Source organism: Lepeophtheirus salmonis, chromosome 1 (genome assembly GCF_016086655.4).
Source record: "Lepeophtheirus salmonis chromosome 1, UVic_Lsal_1.4, whole genome shotgun sequence".
NCBI lineage: Eukaryota > Metazoa > Arthropoda > Copepoda > Siphonostomatoida > Caligidae > Lepeophtheirus > Lepeophtheirus salmonis.
In genome coordinates this window covers 45,840,225-45,854,675 of record NC_052131.2, presented here as the reverse complement: position 1 = coordinate 45,854,675, position 14,451 = coordinate 45,840,225, and the positions used below count along the sequence as shown (strand labels likewise).

The 14,451-nt window shown below is 33.2% G+C and overlaps 3 protein-coding genes across 3 annotated transcripts; all 3 read right to left on the bottom strand.

The window, feature by feature from the left end:
- Positions 1 to 2,159: 2,159 nt before the first annotated feature.
- On the bottom strand, positions 2,160 to 2,648 carry LOC121118008 (carotenoid-cleaving dioxygenase, mitochondrial-like). Its single transcript, XM_040712578.1, has one exon. The coding sequence runs from the start codon at positions 2,646 to 2,648 to the stop codon at positions 2,160 to 2,162; it is 489 nt and encodes a 162-aa protein (XP_040568512.1).
- A 74-nt stretch (positions 2,649 to 2,722) lies between these two features.
- LOC121117914 (beta,beta-carotene 15,15'-dioxygenase-like) lies at positions 2,723 to 3,688 on the bottom strand. Its single transcript, XM_040712478.1, has one exon. The coding sequence runs from the start codon at positions 3,686 to 3,688 to the stop codon at positions 2,723 to 2,725; it is 966 nt and encodes a 321-aa protein (XP_040568412.1).
- Positions 3,689 to 12,209: 8,521 nt separating this feature from the next.
- On the bottom strand, positions 12,210 to 13,934 carry LOC121117825 (beta,beta-carotene 15,15'-dioxygenase-like). The gene has a single exon (XM_040712370.1). The coding sequence runs from the start codon at positions 13,932 to 13,934 to the stop codon at positions 12,210 to 12,212; it is 1,725 nt and encodes a 574-aa protein (XP_040568304.1).
- Positions 13,935 to 14,451: the final 517 nt, after the last annotated feature.

The following is a 14,451-nucleotide window of genomic DNA, read 5'->3' as shown; positions in this document are numbered from 1 at the left end:
AACATGTGTTTGGATGCCCTTGTGCTATCGGAGTCTTAGCGAGTTTGTATTTTAAAATCTCTTACCAGTATAGCAGATGGTAAGAAGTTCACGGCACAATTTCAAATATCCTGGGGATAGCAAATCGCCATACTGCTTTTACGGTTAAAATTTTGGATGAAAAAATCTCAACTGGAAGTTTGCTTGGAGATCTAATTCAAAATGCAAATGCGTTGATCCCCTCTGCTTTGTACAAACTCTATAATACAGATTTTGAGTTGATCATGTACCGTGGGAAATGGATAACAAATTAATAATTCAATTAAATATATACTTAGTTTAAGTCTTAACTTCAATTTATTGGGAATGAATAACATCTAGTGATAGACATTATAGAGAATAATTAAAAGTATTAAATTTGTGACAAATATTTAAACCTTAACTTTTACTTTAAAAGATTTGTATTAGTATTATTTTTAACAGTCTTAGAGCATAAGCCATCATTATATGGATTCTTGATTTCCATTCCCACTTTCAACAGTTTTTTTAATTGTGATATATTTCATACATAATTTTTTAAGATTCTCGATTTTGAGCTTTTTCGATTCTTATGTATACTTATAACTATTTACTACTTTTCTAGATAAATTAGAACAAATAAGAAATTTTTGCTTTTTGCAAGAAAACAAGATAATATATGAACTTTAATTAAATATTCTGTGAATTATTTTTTTAATTTTTCTCCGGAAAATTTAATATTTGAATTTTTTGGTTTTAAAAATTCAAATATTAGACATGTTTTTTGTCGATTTTTTATTTTTTTTTTGGAAAGCAGGTAGGGATTTTTGACATTATTTTCCAAAAATTATTTTTTTTTTTGGAACTATTATGGATTTTGGAAATTTTTTCCTATAAAACTTTTTAAGAATAGCTATGGGTTTTTTTTTTAATTCTTTCCAAATTTTTTATTTTTTTATTTCTGTGAATAGTTTTAGATTTTTGAAAAAAATTGTATATTTGAAATAAGGGATCAAAGAGAATGTACAAGTTAACTAAGAATGATCTATTTTGACAAAAATAATGTACTTTATTTTAAATTTTTTATATGGTCTTGCCCCTGTAATTAATTAATTACATCAATAAAGGCATACTGTCAAGTCAAATCATCATTAACAAAGAATTCTTAACTTTTTTTGTGATCAAACATCTCTAATCACTGATTCCTACAACAATATAAGTGTTCGTAATTGAACCACTTTATGAATGAAGATCCGTTCTTGTTACTATCCAGTGGACCAAGGGTACAATTAGAATCCCAAATAAATAGCAAATAAAGAGAAGATAATAAATACTTAATTAAGTAACCGCCTTGAAGAACTACGACCTTCGTAACAACTTTTATAAATACATAGAAAATTACGTATTCAAATTAAAAGTTGAATTGATTACATTATAGTTTCACCCCAAACGGCTGAAATGCTTGACAAATTAAAAACCTTGCTATACCATATTTATGACCATTCACCGATGGTCAGCCTCCTTCACGAAAATACAAAGAAAATGTAAATGTTTCTCGAAATTTGCTAGAAGACAATAAAATCTCCCATAAAATTAATGGAATTACAGGAAATCAATTTATATACCACAACACCCGCTCAACTAAGGATTGAAGAACGATCCAGGAACCTTCTAACAAGGAGAAGAAAGAGTCATTAAGAAATACAAACGTGAAGGATAAATTTAAAAAAAAATGAAACTTGTGAGAATGGAGTGAATACTTGTGAAGAACTAAAAATATGTTAGATAAAAGGGTAAGCTTGGAAGAATCATCCGCTCGAAATAACACCTAGTGGATAAAAATTACAGGGATAAAAATCGTTTAAGTATCTGGAAAAATGTCTAAGTTCTCTACGCCTAGATTATATCAGGAGATATCACACCGCTAAAAATGGACAATTCTCCAACCAACAATTACAGTAAATGAAGTTGCCCAATACATACACTGTATGCTTTATATGAACTATAATGGGATAGTATCAAATCAAGTAATCAAGAATGACTGGACATATCTCAACTTAGTAACCAATATTTATTTCAATGTAGCTTTAAGAATACCTAAATATACAAATGAGTATATTTTTTTTTAATAATCAAGTTAATTATCACATTTAGAATTGTAATTAGAAGAATCTCTGAACAAAGTGAGTGTGAGATCCAAAAGGAATTGCCTCATCAAAGTTGGATCTTGCTATCTCACGCATGTTGCACGCATTAATAAAGACCAAGTAGCTTCCTTGACGATCTCTGGAGTTAATTACACAAGAAATGATAACGCCATCGTCCTCACAGGATCCAGAGGGATCGGGAACAAATACAATCTCACTTGGATGCTCAAATTCATCGCCAGTTTTCCAGACTGTCGTCATTCCAGTATCCACATCAATTTTTGTAATAGAGTTGGAGAAACTGTTTCTTGGGTTGAGACCATGAATCCATCCGACAACATATGTATAGCCGTATCTACGGAAATTGAAGTGGGGGTTGATTTTTGGGCTCTCCATTCCGTACTCTGGAGTTATGATTTTGGGGCGGATGTTGATCATGTCATTACTACGAATAGCAGTGGCTTCATTCCATTGTCCAAAGTTCAAGTCAATTCCTTGTTCCATGTAGTTCAGTGGCAAAACAAAGCGCATAAGGCGAGAGGTGGAGCTTTCTCCATAAAAGTCAGATCCAGAAGACTTTAATTTTCCACCCACATTGAATCCATGACCTCAGGACCATCATAGGTAAGCATGTCCACAATGATGTGCTCACCAGATTCATAGCAGTTCACAAAGTTAAAGAAGAAATAGGATCTGTCAGTGACATAGTTGATCTCAATGTTGCGACCAGTGTTCTTGTCCACAATGTAGAAATGATTGCGTTCTCCGGGCATCCATTCCAAGCAGTCTCTAAAGGATTTACCTTGAGCCTTGTGTTGCTTGAGTTTGTTTACATCATATACCATGGGCTGTTCACAGAAGATCAAGTAATTGTCTGTCATACCAAAGGAGTGAAAGTATCCAATATGATTAGGAAATCGAGATGGAATAGTCGAGATGAATTTAGTTTCAGTGGGGAAATTATCTCCCTTGTAATTGACTTCAGGAGATGGCCTCTTGAACTTGATGAAATGATACTTGTTCCCAGTCACAACAGAGGCAGTCAAATTGTAATAGTCTCCATTGTGATCCTTGAGAGGACGAACACTCTTCATGTTAAATAAGTGAGACATATCAATGAGATCACCGGTTTCCAGGGTATCAGGATCAACAATACGCTCAAAGGAGGTATCATTCGTTGCAAGTAGGAGATCTCCGAACTGGTAGAACGAGGAGTTGCAGTTATCTCTAGCTTCCTCCTCCATCATGAGTTTTTCCATGCTGCTGGATCTGTAGTTGGACATGGACCCCTCACCTTTAAATCTACGAATGTTTCTTCTCATTGGGCCAGGTGATTGGTAGACAGAGATTTGGTAGTTATTGGAATCCACCATTTGAGTGCTGTACTCAATGTTGGGAGAGGGAAAGGTTGAGTGATGTCTTGAGCTACTTGCCTGTTCATGCTCACGAATGTATTCATCGGATCTGAGATTCTTTTTGGTAAAAGTGATGTATTTTCCCTTTTCCTGGATTTTGAAGGAACTCATCATGGAGAGTCCATCCATCCAGTGCTTTCTGGAGACGGATGAGTCACCAGAGTCACTATTTCTAGAAGAAGTGTTGCAAAGACCTCCAGAGGGACCGTTGTAGAGGAGAACTCCTTGAACCTAGGTAGGGAGTTGTTGTCCACTTAAATGTCCACGGACATCAGAACAGGTGGTAGAGTTCATGAACAGATTCTTGTTGAATTCCTTGTTCATGTTGAGGATTGGATTTTGGTATGTGGTTTGATGATTATGTATCAATGAATTGATGACTTCTCTCTTCTCTGAAGGCTTTTTATAGTGTGAAAGCTTTTCAATATTATTATTAAATTATATTTGACCCTTAAAAGAAATCATTTATCCATGATAGGGGCTTCAATTTTATTCATAATTATCTAATTGTCAGTTTCAATTTTTGTATTAATCATTTATTTTAAATCACTTAAGATAGAGTCATTCTTACAACTCTTTTATTATTAGATTATTTATGGAAAGACCCGTGTCCACTCATTTTGGCACACTTTTTTTAGTGTACATCTTTTAAGAGGAGCCTTTTTTCAGCGCGGATCATTTCAGCTTGCTTCTATTTGGCGTGGTATCATTTTGGGGTATCATATATACATATTATATAAGAATTACCTTCAATCAAAAGTAAGGACCGTATCATCACTAAATAGTCGAATAACAACAATTAACATAAATTTGTGGATTTTAAGCACTTCTTAATTTCTGTTCTTGATGGACATGGGATCCGTTCTGCTTACTTCGTGTAAGCAGTATGTCTGCCTTGAGCCTTTTTCAATGTTTTCATATTATGCCGGAGGAGTCTGACTCTTCAAGCAACGCAATGACCGATATCTTTTAGTGGCTCGAATTAAGATGTTAAATATCAGTGGTCCTAATCATCGTGTTGGGAAAAGGTTCTTCCAATGTGCTGAGAGTGAGGTTGACTTACCACTAACGGCTTAAGAGGAGAAGTGGAGTGAGATGATGAAAAGTTACTGGAATGAGAGGGAGATCCAGTGCTAGAGGTTAGAAACTGGCGAGGAAGAGTATTTCGATACACAATTTGACAGGACTAAGGATGCAAGCTCAGGATTTCGAAGTTCCGACCCTACTTAACATGAAAATAGTTAGGGGGGGAGTGTTGTATTTATTTCTGTATTACCCTCAGTTGAATGCCTTAGCGAATATTGCCTCATAACCAAGAATTTTAACTCATCAATTAAACAATATTATATATTTATGGTTTCTATATCGAGATTCCTTTATTTGAATGTGGTAAATCGCCTAGTGAGGTTTTAAAGGGATGAAATATGCGGATAAGGGTTGATAGTCAACTCTGTGGACGAAAAAGATTCCTGACGTCTTTAACTCTTATCTGAATTTAGTTGATCTATTTTGTATTAGAATAAACTCCTATGTTATATAGTATACTTCTTGTATTCTCTGATGGTCGGTAAAATCATCATGCTGAAGTATCTCTCAATCAAAGATCTCCTTTTTATATTTCCTGAATTTACTCTGTCTCTCTCCAGAAACCCTTTCCCTCTCTTGAAACTCTGTCTCTCTCAATCATGCTCAATCAAGAGGGTTATCTTGTCAACTTTGTTTGGATCGGTGTTTATTAGAAAAACATCAGCGCCGGAGCATACCATGTTTTCTTTACTCTAACGTTGTGGAGTACGACTTTTTATCTCTTAACACTTACTTTTTATTTAACGTGATTTTGCATTATTTTATTTATGTGCGATCTATTTATACCTAATTTTATAGTTCAGCTCTGGAAGAGCGAAACTTATGTTTAGTTTTTTATATTCTCAAGTCATTTGTTATAACTCATATAAATTAAATATTTTAATAAGATGATTTTATATCCTTCATTTCCTAAAATAACGATTACATATTTAATGTTTAAAAGAAGAAGACACATAACGTACATAGACATAACTAATTGTAAAATGTGTGAAGATTCAAGGCAATGCTTTTCATGTATTTTAATTTTTCCATTGCTTTATAATTTAATACTTGACGTTGGAGTCTTTCCCATATTTATTTGCACATTTTCTTTCTATGTCCACTTTTTTCTTTTTAGCAATTACTTTTATTTTCTAAAATAATTAATTATTTTTCACAAACTACGGCACAGGCTTGTAATGCCCCATTTTTTAGGCATAAATAATATGTAATAGCAGACTATGTGTATTTCTTCAAAAGTTACTTTTTTCAAAAACTAACTTTTGACTTCATTCTATTTTATTATTTTCTGGAGTTTACTTTTTGTATGGATAAGTATGTTTCTTGTCCTTTTTTATTAATTTATCCGTGTACTCCTTAAATAAAAGAGTTGTGCTTTTGTTATTAAAGAGTAAAAAAGTTAATTATTTTATAGTATGTTCAAAAGTTAAATATTGGTAAAGTTGTCTCGAACAAACTATATACAAAGGACTGAATAATTTGCAATAGATATAAACTATCTAAAACTCTAAGACCATGTCAATTCATATTATATGAATTAGGATATCCACTTCCCATGCATCATATTCGGTGTATGAAGTTAAAAAGTGATAAATGTCTACTTGGTAAAAAGTAATAGAGAAGACTTAATAAAAAAATCGGGGTAAAAACTATTTGGAATGCGAATCCCCTTTATGTAATGCAAGAAACATACTATTTCAGAAAATGATAAAATTTAGAGATATAAAAAGTTGTTAGAGAGAATTGACATTCAACAAACCCTTAAGTTTATGAGGCTAAAGTAGAACTGATGTCTCGTGCCTCCAATTCCTTAACTGGTGGATGTTTTCTGCTACAATGTATATAATTATCAACGAACCAGAGAATGTAACGTGGAAAATGAAATCAAAATGTGGAAACGGTTACTATTTAAGCAACTTCCTTAAGAAGTTACTCAAATAGATAAAGTCCTTAGATATAATACCCTACAAAATGTTTAATTTGTTCACCAAAAGTCATACCTTGGAAATTAACAGCCAAGTACAGTCGTCAAAGAAAAGAGTCATAAAAAAATATACCACAAAATCAAAAGCTTTAATCTAATTATTTATTGAGTTCCTTACAGATATATATTAAAATAATATAGTAAAATAAAAAATAGAATAATATTTTAGGTATGTTTTTAATTGGGCATTCAGAAATACACATAAATACAAATTTTTTGTATGTAACTTGATTATTATTCTCTAATTGAATAGGTCTGTAAAATTATAAAATATATTATTTGTTGAATAGTAGTAAACACATAATCCTTACACAAATCCTTAAATGGAGGAAACAATCATCAGTATCACTCTAAGGTTAAAAACTAATTCATGAATTGATTAAAGTCTATATTATATTAATTGATGTGAGACTGATCATAATATGATCTCATAAATTTCTTCGTGAGTCAGTCCTTGGTCATTAAAAAGTATACTCCAAAGGTTGAATTTCTTTACGATCCTCATCTAAAATATTAAATAAGTTTATGAGTCCTTAACGAATAAAGAGGCAAGGAGACGAAAGGAGACGAATATATGGATTCCACTTGGCAAACGAACGTTGTTCCTGAATATATGAACATGAGATAGATTCACAAATAAAAAGTCGTTTAGTCGAATAATTAATTAGATTATTATCTTTTATCAAATCAAGCAGTTTTCTTTGCTACGTAGATATACTAAAGATGATTGTTTATATCAACCTATGTATTTTCTAAAAGACATTCACTCTCCATGTATATTAATAGTGCTGCCTGGATAAGACTAAGGCCAAGTGAAATTAATCCAAGAAAAGAGATGCAACTTCGTGAGCTATTTAATCTCGTTGATAGTAAAAGTAGATACGGTGGAGAAATGAAAGGCTATCCCCCATCTTCCGACAAGAGCTATGATTCATCAAAAAATATTCCATTCTTTCTATCGATGAAGATTTTTTCAATTTTCTTAAAGCCTCAACTAAGGCCACAATTATGATTAATTAACATGCCACTGGTCTATGAGTCCTTTTGAAATAGACTCAATATCCCAGATACGTGATTCCTTACTCCTTCTCCTTACTTATAAATAACATGATAAAGAAGTTATCTTTATCATTATTCCTTTTTTCTTCTTCTCCTAACTATATCATTCATCTGATCGAAATACAACTGTAAAGTTCGAATCGATAATAGAAAAGCAATCATTGATGTTAAAAAGAGTCCACAACAGTAAGGCTGCAGCGCGGTGTGAGACAAGGGGATCTTGTGAGTCCGATGTTTCTTCATTTAGCTGTCGGTCGCCTACAAAAAATGTTAGATGCCGAGATTAGAGGTGCAAATATTGGAGGGGAAAAAGTGACGAACCTGTTGTATGCAGATAATGGAACTGTCATTCTTAGTGGTTGCAATATTGACTCCCAAGCGTCGATGCTAGGAGAAGTGTTGGAAATATTCGGAGAAAGATCTGGTTTAAGGGTGAATACATCTAAATCTCAGATGCTTACGAATATGACAACAATTCCTCAAAATCTATGTTACTTCAATCTATTGGAAAAAGCAACAATCCTGGGGAATACCATCTCCATCAAATTCTATAGTGTAAAAAACCTAAAGAATATAGATAGCATTATTAGCAAATCTATTGATGAAATTTTAAACCACATCCTGAGATGTACACCATATGATGAGACATTATGCCATACTTGGAGGAATAAAGGGATTGATTTCGTTCGGCTCCCAAAAACGGTTGGGACGAGTCGTTTGTCCACTACCAAGAAACGGAATGGCTTGGGAATGCTTGACTTAAAATTAGTGGTATTTCCTTTTATTATCTTGGAGGAAGAGGGCACCACATATAACGTTCCCGTAGAAGAGGGCGATACTAGAAGCTGAAGGTAAAAAGTATCCTGATTGTTTACAGTGGTCGCCGATGAGAGAAATGAATTGCGTTCCCATTGAATCCCTAAGAGCATACTGGCTTACTATAGGCTTAGGGCACCAATGCAAGGAAATGAATATAAAAAAAATGAAACCCACCATAACATTTTTTTTTTTACTCTCGGTCTAAGATCGATCTTTTTATCGGTTCGATCTTACGTGATTTTTTTCTAAACTGATTTGGAACGAACTTTAGTCGGTTTTCAAACCCTGGATCAATATTAAAAGTACCAAATTAGTTCAGCCCACTAAAAATCATAAAGGTCAAGGGATCTCGACTCTGACCATATGCCATATATCTACCTGAAAAAGTGAAGAATAATTTGGGGTTAGTGACAGTGGAAGATTGTTACATGCAAGAAGGGTTCATCTTCTATTGGTGATGCTGAAGAATCAACTCTTGCAATACTCATTCCATCCAAAAAGGGAAAAAGATGGGTACCCCTTCAAAGTGGCTACATCGACTATTAGGGACAACATCTCTTGGCAAGACAATACCACATAATTTCAGGGATTGCAGCGCCCTGAAGTATATAATACAATAAATTAGTTAGGGTTAAATTTGGTAGGAAGCCATCGAACCACGAACTTTTGTATGGGTTTGGGGGAGCCAGCGATCTCGAGCGAGTGACCTCGAAAGTTGTAATCAAATTGCAGTGTTTGTTGTCTGTAGCAAAGTACAATAATGTTTTTCCCACGAGTCGTTTATCTTTGGCTGCACAAAATGAGTTCAAATGGACAAGGTTGACCGAGAGGAGAGAAGATTGATGTGGAGGGAGGAGAGAGAAATTAAGAAATGTGTGTTAATGAGTACATTTGAAAAATATATTTAATGATTGAGGGAGGGGGAGAGAAAGGAAGAAAAAAAAAATCATCCGACTAATCTTATATAAATTATTTAATATTTTATAATTATTTATGTTAAATACAAGCGCGAGTATTGTTGTACTTGCCGGTGGTTTTTTTTCTCAAGTTCTCCTTTGTTTTCTTTTAATAATTTAAAATTCGAGTCTTTGAAGTTTAAAATGTAGTGGTTGAGTAGTTTCGTAATTTAAGAACCCGAAAATAACACCCTGGTTTTGTTATGGAGTTATTAAAGTCAAATATTTATGTTCGTTGACGCCTAATAACTCAGGCCAATACCGGGTACTACTGCTAGTAAAATATAATTTTAAGTTCTTGATGGAATCAAAGTAGAATTGAGGATCGTAAGACCTCAGTATAAATCTCATAGCATATTCTCTACTATTGTCAAAAGTGAATCTGATTATAAAAATGGTTGATAATCTCATCACACAAGAGTATGGATAGAAACTATTACCCACAGACTGGCTCGTCGCTCCCTCTATTGGAGGAAACCCCAAATACAAATTGAAAGCAACACTTGCAATAACTCTTTGGCTAATTTATATCTGCAGATCTAAACAAACACCATTCCAGTTGGATTGGAATAGATGATTGGGAATTTCATCAACTATATATGTAAACTAATGAACTTTACTTCAATACCATTTTACTTGTGTCTTTTAAAAAGATAGGAAAATCAAAAAAATTCAAATTTTATATTAATCTGTAACCCTTTTATAGTAAATGTTTGTTTGTTTTATTAAATGGATAACTTCTAATTTTTTTTCTATATTAAGTTAATTTTCTTTTGTACTCTGAAGTCAAAGGGTTATATTTATTCAATAAATTAAAAAAAAAAATCAACATCTGAGTCATTCTTGTTTATGTCTTTTCTAAATATGGAGTGGGATAAATGTTTATTTCTCATACTCTCATTGACACATACTGTATTTTTTAAGGTATAATTTTTTTCTAAACACGTTAAAAAACAAATTTACAATTTGAAATTTTGGTTAATTTATAAACAAGATTCAAAATGATAATCTTCTTAAAAAAGTTGAAAACAAAACGTATTTTGTATTTAGCACAATTTTTTTTTGTTCATAAACATCATCGTTATTTTTCACAATTAGATAGTTAAATATATTTATACCAATGGAGTTTTGTTTGTCCGTCTGCTTGTATGAATATATGAAAACAAGTTCACTCTATATAGTAATCCCAGATGTATATTTTGGCTAAAGAAATGACAATGTAGTCGTATCAATGAAATATTTCAGGCGTGTACATATATAGTGATGTAAATCGTGTAAATCTTTTAGCTGTTTTTTTTTTTTTTTTTTTTGAATTGTTTATCAGAAGAATGAACTTTCTTTTCCTTATCAGTTGTCATTACTATTTAATTCCTGAGTAGTGAACTTCCTTTCCTATATAGATTCAATTATATTAAAACCTGATTGAACGTTTGTTTGGGATTATAAAGAGTATAAAAGTTTTTTATGATCATTAGTTTTAATTGTAAGTCCTTGTTGGACACAGATTAGAATTGGGGATCGACATTGGAGTAATTCTTTCCAATGTCCTTTTGTATTTACTTTTTTCCTCCTCCCTTGTTACAGCTGATTGTAGCTGATCTCCTACAAAATATTCTTCAAATTGTCATGATGAGGTGGTAGGATTTCCTTGTTAGTTGAGAGTATCAATAAAATTAATAACAAAAGTTTAAAGTAATTATTTTAAATTATTACAAGTTCTTAACACTTGTGGGATTCAAACTCATAATATCAATAAATCGATTAAGATAATCTTTCCGATTAAATGAAAAATAATATACAACAAAATACGATAACAATTCTAATCTATAAACCATTTCCCAGAATATAAAATATTTGACCCTAGATAAAATTTGAAATAATAAATATCGATATAATGTGCTCCTTACACGACCAAATGTATTTTATAACAATACCTAGAGAAAGATATAAAGATATAAAAGAGAAAAAAATAAACTATAGAAAAATACATAATTTAGCAATAGAGAATGCAAAGATCAAGTCTCAAACGAGGGGGGAGCGAAAGTGGCCTTGTATGTATGAAATGCAAATATCGGCCTACTTTTGTAATCCTATCATTAAAAAACTGAAGTGCATTGCATTTTCAAAAATTTAATTTGAATAACATCGGCTACAACAACAGTTTCCCTCTTTTATTGGTGAGTACAAAAAAAAACAAACTTGTTGATTAATGGAAATATACAAAGGAAAAAAAGTAGCGAAATTATAACTTTTTTTTTGTGATTTAATGTAGCAAACGAAAAAGACTCTTTAATTTTTAAATGAAAATTCAATATTGTTTTGCTTATATTTGAAAATTCTAATGGTATAAGAATTCGAAAGTGTCCAATTTTTCCATAAAACCCCGCTGTCTCTCATCTTTATAGTACCAGTATCATGACAAAAAACGGAAATAGTAAATTTCATATACCTTTAAAAAAAAAACAAGAATAAACTTAAATAAGAAAAAAATATTCTCAAGACAATGCACTCGTGCATATTTTGAATATGTACCTGCCTTTTTCCTGATTTATTTAGCCCCTTTCCCAAGCCATTTACTGCTGGGACTGAGCCTGGTAAGGATAAACAATTAAGATATTTCAGCCTAAATTTAAAAGAAAATTTAGTAGAAGGAAACATATTTTAGGTAATATTCCACATCCTAATTTATTTGATAATTAAACTTGAAAATTACACCATATAAGTACATAGATACATCTAATTCAATTTAAAAGAACCTATGAACAAAGTGAGTGTGAGATCCAAAAGGAATTGGCTCATCAAAGTTGGCTCTTGCAATTTCACGCATGTTGCGTGCGTTGAGAAATACCAAGAAGCTTCCTTGACGATCTTTGGAGTTAGTAACACAAGAAATGATAACACCATCATCCTCACAGGACCCAGAGGGATTGGGAACAAATACAATCTCACTTGGATGCTCAAACTCATCGCCAGTTTTCCAGACTGTGGTCATTCCAGTATCCACATCAATTTTTGTAATAGAGTTGGAGAAACTGTTTCTTGGGTTGAGACCATGAATCCACCCAACAACATACGTATAGTCGTATCTACGGAAGTTGAAGTGGGGGTTGATTTTTGGACTCTCCATTCCATACTCTCGAGTTATCATTTTGGGGCGGATGTTGATCATGTCATTACTACGAATAGCAGTGGCTTCATTCCATTGTCCAAAGTTCAAGTCGAATCCTTGTTCCATGTAGTTTAGTGGCAAAACAAAGCGCATAAGGCGAGAGGTGGAGCTTTCTCCATAAAAGTCAGATCCAGAAGACTTTAACTTTTCCACCCACATTGAATCCATGACCTCAGGACCATCATAGGTAAGCATGTCCACAATTATGTGCTCACCAGATTCATAGCAGTTCACAAAGTTAAAGAAGAAGTAGGATCTGTCAGTGACATAGTTGATCTCAATGTTGCGACCCGTGTTCTTGTCCACAATGTAGAAATGATTGCGTTCTCCGGGCATCCATTCCAAGCAGTCTCTAAAGGATTTACCTTGAGCCTTGTGTTGCTTGAGTTTGTTTACATCATATACCATGGGCTGTTCACAGAAGATCAAGTAATTGTCTGTCATACCAAAGGAGTGAAAGTATCCAATATGATGAGGAAATCTAGAAGGAATAGTCGAGATGAATTTAGTTTCAGTGGGGAAATTATCTCCCTTGTAATTGACTTCAGGAGATGGCCTCTTGAACTTGATGAAATGATACTTGTTCCCAGTCACAACAGAGGCAGTCAAATTGTAATAGTCTCCATTGTGATCCTTGAGAGGACGAACACTCTTCATGTTAAATAAGTGAGACATATCAATGAGATCACCAGTTTCCAGGGTATCAGGATCAACAATACGCTCAAAGGAAGTCTCATTCGTTGCAAGTACAAGATCTCCGAATTGGTAGAAAGAGGAGTTGCAGTTATCTCTAGCTTCCTCATCCATCATGAGTTTTTCCATACTGCTGGATCTGTATTTGGACATTGAGCCCTCACCTTTAAAACTATGAATATTTCTTCTCATGGATCCAGGTGATTGGTAGATTGAGACTTGGTAGTTATTGGAATCTACCATTTGAGTGCTGTACTCAATGTTGGAAGAGGAAAAGGGTAATTGATTGCCTGAGCCCCTATCTTGCTTATGCTCACGAATGTATTCGTCGGATCTGAGATTCTTTTTGGTAAAAGTGATGTATTTTCCCTTTTCCTGGATTTTGAAGGAACTCATCATGGAGAGTCCATCCATCCAGTGCTTTCTGGAGACGGATGAGTAACCAGAGTCACTATTTCTAGAAGAAGTGTTGCAAAGACCTCCAGAGGGACCGTTGTAGAGGAGAACTCCTTGAACCCAGGTAGGGAGTTGCTGTCCACTCAAATGTCCACGGACTTCAGAACAGTTGGTGGAGTTCATGAAGAGATTCTTGTTGAATTCCTTGTTCATGTTGAGGGTTGGATTTTAGTGTGCTGTTTGATGATTGTGTATCAATAAATTGATGACTTCTCCCTCCTTTCAAGATTCTTTTATAGTGTGAAACCATTTTAATATCATTATTAAATTAAGCATGACCCTTAGTAGCAATCATTTATCCATGATAGGGGCTTCAATTATTCGTGTTTATTTGATTTTGTCCTATAGAAGAATATTTTATCGCTAGTTTGAATATTTTTTAAAACTGATAAACCTTCTTCAACCGTGGAAATACTTCATGCTTGATTGTAATTATATAGAAAAAGTATGAATTGCTTTTTGCTCTTTCTTTATGGCAAAGTAAAATATGAGGTTAAAAAATAGCTTTAGGCTAACCTTACTTTATATTTACAAAAAAATTAAATAAAGAAAATAACACCTTTTTTGTTGCTCGTCGTTGTGGAAGGAAGATGGCCGTTGAAAAATAATATTAATGATGTCTACGTATTGTCATTAATCTGTAGGCTCTTTATCTTCTATCTAATTATAG